Below are 7,047 nucleotides of genomic sequence, written 5' to 3' on the forward strand. Positions count from 1 at the left end.
TCTTTAATGGTACCGTGACATGTCCACGTGACCTTAAGCCAATCAGAGCTTGCGACCCCCCATGACAAGTTGTTGTCTTTCTACCGATTCCGTTTTGTGCTTACCGTATGAATGTTCCGAAGTTAATGCTTGAAATGTCGTTGAATTCAGAGTGATTTTTTCAGGGTTTTTGGAACAAATTGTTCATCCTGCATCAAGTATAGTCCAGTGATCATTTGGGCGTATATTTTTTGGATTTCATTATGGTAAGTAGGAATTATATGACTTTTGGTTTTGTCTTACTCCAGGTTCCCTACACACAACACATTCACAGGCAAGAAGATTGTGAACGTGTGTAGGCCTACGCCTGTATTGTATTGAACATTTCGTGTTGAGCATCAGCTGGCTTGTCGTAGACGGTTTTAATTTCTGACGTTAAATATTACTATAAATATTAAACGTAGTATCAGACAGTAAGGTATTGTATTTTTTTTTAATTGATGGTCGCGTTGGATGTATAACAGAAAGATTTTCATTGGGGAAAACCCCCTCTTTTTCATTTTGTTACAGAGACCTCCCTGCTCAGCAAGGAGTGGCCTAGGCCTAGCTAGGTTGCTGACTTGTAGTTTGTTTTTGACCAGGATTCGTGTTTCCAGATTAATTGCTTGTATAAGTCTAGGATCTCTAAATTGGTGGTATATTAATTATTATTAAGGTACAATTATGCACAAATTTGCATGTAAATCAGACTATATTTTGAAAAGGCAGGAACAAGATCTTTTTAGGCTTAGAAGTCTGGTAAAAAATGTATGTTGCACAAACCAGTTTAATATTTTAATAACAGACCTATTGCTGTATGATAAGTCGCATTGATAAAATATTTTAGATGAATCAAAGTAGAATTTGTTTTGACTGTTAAAAATTGGAATTGTAGTGAACAACCTTATTTGTTGAGTTTAAAAATTTTTTATTTATCTTTTGTATGGGAAATGTCAACTTTACTTTTACGACAAAGTCTTGAGTGGTGAGATATTTAAACCAAATTTATTTGAATATTGCTTTTTTTAAATTGAATATTTTTATTTAGACTTATTTTTTTTTTATGTATGAAAGTAATATATAGAAAGTACTGTAATAATTATTATTATTAATATTTCAGTTAAAAAATTAATTATTTTTCTTTGGCTAATCTTGTCAGGCTAAGTTTCAACTAAATAAGAAATATTTAAAGATGTAAACCATCTGTAAAATTCAAAGAATCTAAAAAAAATTCAAAAACATTGAATACAACTCACTCTTCAAATTCAATTCAAGCTCTACAGATAAAAAAAGAATGTTCACTAATTTACAGAACCTTCACTACAAAAAAGATAAGTAATTGATTACCTCTACCAGGTATTTAAAAAGTCTGTGCAAAGGAATTTAGGAACCGTTGCATATGTCCATCTGTTAAGTGGCAAGGAAAATGTTTTAGTTTTCAATTGAAAGCTATTATTTACAGTAGCATTCACAAATAAATTGTGAAACACCCGAATTTGGCTTAATGATCTGGGTTCCTTCAGTTGACTATGTGATTGTTGAGTTTTATCTTGTTGAAAGTCTACAAGAAAATGTATTTTTCTTATGATTAATAGTTAAATCACATATTTCATCTGTCGCATGTCAATCGATTATATTTTTATCTCTATAATTATGTATTTACAGTAAGTGTAAAAATATATTTATTTTCTTTGTAAACATTTTATTCTAAGTAATCAAACTTCAAATGTTTGGGAACAGAGCGTATTTACTGACATTATTTTATTGAGTACAAATAACCAATTAATATGTAGCAGTAATACACACATACTTAACACAAATGTATTTGTGTTACCATCATGTAGAATTATCTTTTTGATAGCAATTTGTAGCAAAGTACACAGGCAATGAGATTCTGGCAGGCTGCCAATACAATGCTTCTTATGGAGAAACTGTACGCTGCCTTTTACAGGAATTGTATTGCGAACAACCAATAGCATTCATGATCACTGATCTGTGAAGGTCAATACAATCAGGGACTGCATAAGTAAACATAGCTTCCTATTAATGCACACATATCCTACATGTAGACACATCATTGCTTGCTCCAGGAATAACTTGCAGATTCACCTTAGATTTTTAATTGGTAATATTAATGCTGACGTAAAATAAAGGTTGGAATTGATCTTGCTCTAGAGAATTTAATATTCTATGAAACACATTAACATGTTTATATCTTAAGTACACTGGGTATATTTGAGGGAAAGTAATTTCAAACAATAAATATAAAACATACGGATATTCTTAATTTTTGGCCTATACCAAAGTTCATATATTAGTTTGAAGTATTATTTATTAACAGTATGTTATTTTGAAAGTTGCATTACAAGTGTTTAAATTACAAGGATGTCAGTTAATTTTTCCTTTGTAATATCTTTTTAGGATCGAGATTGTCCAGCATATTTGACTGTTGGTACTGATGTCAGTGCCAAGTACAGAGGTGCATTTTGCGAAGCCAAAGTTAAAACTGCTTCAAAGCATGTAAAGTGTAAAGTGAGTACATATTATTATAATTAATATTGTGATTATTATTATTGTTGCTGCTGGCATCATTGTCAGTGTGAGGATGTTCAAAATCACTGAAGTTGTATATTGAAATTAAAAATGTTTGATATGCCCCTGAGTTCATGCCCGTATTGGACAGTTTACAATTATTTATAATCTATAAATTAAATAGTCCTTTGTATTTAAAAAGTCATTGCTTTGTTTTTCTCTTATTTGAAAGAAATTATGACATTCTTCACCAATACTCAATTTTGAGAATTTTTTTTTTATTGGACATAACTTCACTAAAAGCTGTTATGTAGTACTTATTAATTTTGATGAATGTTTTCTATAGATCAGTTTCAAGGGCTTCTCTTCAGCCATTGTCAGTGATGAGTTTGTGAATGGTCAATTGAAGGTAAGGCTGCTTTCAATTTCTATCATTCAGTTTTTTTGTTTGGTTTCACTTTGAATTATTGATGAAACCAAAATAAAAGAAAAAAATTTTATTACATTTTTTATTCCAAATAATTAAATTTTGCTAGCACATTTTAATTAAAAGCAATATGTTATGATTCATGTTTTATTTTTTCTTTTGTTGAATTATTGTTTCTGATGTAATGTAATTAGATTTATATAATGCTTTACACCGAAATGGGAACTAGCTATTAGTTGTAACTTGCTTCGCCCATAAGTGTCTCTACATGTAAACCAGTACCAGCTACTCTCGCCCGTCCACAACAGGGGTGATTGGACCAGATGTACTAGGTTCTTTAAAGTGCGTGTGAGCAATTGTGTACGCTGGCCCACAGTTTGTTGTCCTTATTCAAGAAGACTTGTTCCACCACTAGAACCATAGGCAAGCATGCCGTTCAAACCAGTACCGATATTATGGCTGTACGTTGTAACACCCCTGCCTTAATTTTTAAAATTTACCTGCTCATTTTGAAGTAACAGAAAAATTATCAACTTGAACATAGATGTCAGTGTTCAAAAAATGTTTACCCTATATTTTTTATGCTCAAGTTAATAATTTGTTACTGAAAATTGAGCAAGATAATTTCAAAATTATTTTTATCATTTTTAGTCATTCTCTTCAGAGGACAATACGCATCTTTAACTATCCAGCAGTAACAAATTGAAATACAAGTTACAACAGATCTTGAATAAATCTATAATTGGTGGTGGTCCTGGTGGGAGGACATTCCTTCTGAATAGAAGTTACAATAAAAATTGTTTAACAAAAATTTAAACACCACAAAAATGTTTGTAAATTACCAAATATATAAACCAACTTATTTTAATCTAACCAATATAAGAAGGTACTACTGTATATTTTCGATTTAGCTGCAAAACTATGCTGACGATTTTTCTTAAAAAATGAAACTAAATTGAAATTAAACATTTCCTATCTGCATCTAATGCAAATTAAAAAGTACTAAAATTCAAATTTCAAGGCTTTATGCAAGCATTATTTTGTTGAACACAAATTTTCTTAAATACAATGAATAATGTGTCCGGGTATTGAATATTGGCAGATTTCTATTTTCGTTGATTTTTTCTGGTTTTTGTAGATTGGTGCAGCAGTACATGCAAAGCACCCAGAACAGGGTACGTACCAAGAAGGTGTCATCTTAAAGCTTACAGATGCAAGCACTTACACAGTTGGTAAGTTAGTTACTTATAGTAAAAAAAGTCTTAGCTTCCTATCAACTAAGCTTACTTTCCAAAATAGAAGAAGACTCACTTTCAGTGGGGTCTTCTGATGGTGATTGGACAGTACATTGGGAGACAATCCCCTACTATTTTCCAAAGAGTCTACTGCATTCTTTAACGTGCACATGGGCCATAATGCACACAGGAACAACGGCTTAAACGTCTCATCCGAAAGACGGTGCGCTATTGTAACTTGCAGTTCGGCCCTCCAGCTGAAATACATGGAGAGCAGCGATGGGGATTGAACCAGGGACCACAAGTTCTTCATGGTTCAGCGCACACACAGTGGCTACCACCAGTCTAGCCGACTGAGCTAAGGTGCTCTCAAAAGTATGGGTAGTCTTTCCAAACTACCTGTTCTCTAAGTAGTAAGTTTAAAGTGATAAAATTTAAATGTTAATCCCCAACTATCTTTTCTGTTGGTAATTAGCTTATACTTTATTATTTTTTTTTTTCAGAATTTCAGAGTAATAAATTATATGATTATTTTATGTTTTATTTAATCTACAGTTTTTGATGATGGAGATGAGAAGACGCTACGAAGATCATCACTTTGCCTTCAAGGGGAAAGACACTTTAATGAAAGTGAGGTAAGATACAGAATTGGTTTACAATCAAACTTATTACCATACCAAAATGTATGCCTCAATCAACTCGAATTGATACATAAACCATCTAGGAATAAGAATTTGAATAATTAAAAAGCATATCTTTTTGTTTAAACTACTAATAAAAAAAATTGTTTACATATGAAATATATTGAAAGATGTTATTGTAACAAAGGAGATTCAACTACAGTATTCATTAATGTTTACCTTAGATGCACATTATTTTATTTCAAATTATTAGTCATTTCAGTGAATGCATACCATAACAATTTGTTTTGTTTTTGTTTTGTTTGTTTGTCTAAATGTTTTGGATAGTACTAAACAATCATTATCCTAATGATGATGGAAAATCTAGTGCACATTGCCTTATTCAAGATTATAGGATTTGTGTCAGTCTGATGTGGTTATTTTGGGCTTTCAAGGATACTTGAACAAGAGCAAATATTGGGAAAAGTGTATTATTGCATGTGAAGATGTTTGTCCTGTAGACAGTATGGATGTTATGATCACTTCCTTAACAGCTTTGTATTACTCATTCCCGGTGTAAATTCTATAGTTTCCTGTCCTCAAGTAAAACCCTCTGGCTGTATTATTTGCTCTCTAAAATGTTTGAAGAAGACTGTTGCTAAATTGAACTATCTTTCCTTTCATGGTGTCCATTGGTGTTTTTGTTTTTTTCTATTTTGAACAATTGTTTCTTTAGAGATACACTCCCAAGATTAAATTGTGATGCCAGATTGCTTTATTTGTGACCTCCCTGTCAATGGTGACCTTGGAGAATTCAATAGCAAACATCAGCTGTTGCTACCATCGGCACACCAATAATGTGTCTTTTATTGTTCGAATACATTTCTTTTCCATCATCATATAAATTTAAAAATAGGCCATTTGGTTTAATCAAACTGGTAGGTACACAAAACACAATAAGCCCTGTTCATAAAAATTTTAAACTGTTTTTAAAACTCTCAAACTTTATTTGAGCATAGCATCGTTGCATTAACACAGCCACTAGGCATGATAGTGATACAAACAATAGTCTACTGGTCTGTAGTTCACTGTAGTAAAAAATGTGTTTAATTGAATTGAAAACCAGTGATCTTCATTTGTTTTTTTTTCAGACTCTTGATCATCTACCCTTGACAGACCCAGAGAATTTTGGAACCCCTGTTGTCCGAGATGCAAAGAAAAGAAAGAAAAGAAAACCCAGTATTCGATCCTTGTAAGTGTTTTTTATACGTACGGTATAAAGCCCTGTCCAGACTATCAAATTTTATTTGACAAAAACATGTGACATGTCTAAATATGGTCATAATGACATCATATCATGACCATATATAGGCACATTATGACTATATATAGTCTTATGATGGTTTTTTGTCAAAGAAAATTTCATAATCTGGACATAGCTTAACATAAAGTTAGAACCCTTTGGGACAGACGTCCGTAAAATTGTAGTACAGTAAAAATTATACATACATTATATGGGATTTTTTAACTAGGCTAGGCAGTGCCCAGGGTCCGAATTCCCTGATGAAAAATGTGTGCGTGGTTGGGCATCAGTCAGAATCTCTTATAAGTAATCCATAGGGGCGAAGCCCCCAAAAAATATGGAAATTTAGGTGTTTTAAAGGCTTATTGAATTGATTTTTATCTACTATTATGTAGAAAATACATACATTTTTTTTCATTATTGTTTTTTCTGTAATTTTATACATATTCATGTTTATATGTAAACAATTTTGAATTAATAATAAGTAGGAATCACTCCAGGCCAAGGATGAGTCATATTATTCCATAATGCTATCTTTATTAAATTATGTCAATACAGTGATATCATGTATTGAAAACATTGAATAGAATTCTTATTTAGTTTGATGATGATTCAGCTATGAATTTACCATTAGTCAAGGAAATGTCAGAACATCTTTAACCAATTTGTAACAGTATGCTTGCTCATACAATTTTCTTTGAATTCTATTGAATTGAGGCTATTTAGCTATTATTAGCTTTATAGATAGTAAATGCCGTATTTTTAATGGAGTGATATTTTAGTTTTTTGAAAGATGTTTTTTGTCATTAGATTGATCCTTATAAAGATAAGCATGGACATAAATTAGATAAATTTTTTTTTTAGTTAATATAACATCATACTTTTCATATCGCTTAATACAAAAATTTGTGT

General features: G+C 31.5%; 1 protein-coding gene across 3 annotated transcripts in view; it reads left to right on the top strand.

The window, feature by feature from the left end:
- The first annotated feature begins 69 nt into the window (after positions 1-69).
- Positions 70-7,047, top strand: part of LOC117110551 (AT-rich interactive domain-containing protein 4B-like) — a 17,659-nt gene continuing 10,681 nt past the window's right edge. For 2 of the 3 annotated variants that reach the window (XM_033253309.1, XM_033253321.1), the window contains exons 1-6: positions 71-245; positions 2,440-2,550; positions 2,897-2,959; positions 4,116-4,209; positions 4,768-4,847; positions 5,984-6,084. In XM_033253309.1, coding sequence (XP_033109200.1) covers positions 243-245; positions 2,440-2,550; positions 2,897-2,959; positions 4,116-4,209; positions 4,768-4,847; positions 5,984-6,084 — 452 coding nt within the window. In that variant the 5' untranslated portion in view covers positions 71-242. Of the gene's footprint in view, positions 246-2,439; positions 2,551-2,896; positions 2,960-4,115; positions 4,210-4,767; positions 4,848-5,983; positions 6,085-7,047 lie in introns of all 3 variants that reach the window. The other variant, XM_033253318.1, reaches the window with a different exon arrangement.

Source organism: Anneissia japonica, unplaced genomic scaffold (genome assembly GCF_011630105.1).
Source record: "Anneissia japonica isolate Jap-2015-1 unplaced genomic scaffold, ASM1163010v1 scaffold1511_len2985839_cov193, whole genome shotgun sequence".
Lineage (NCBI taxonomy): Eukaryota > Metazoa > Echinodermata > Crinoidea > Comatulida > Comatulidae > Anneissia > Anneissia japonica.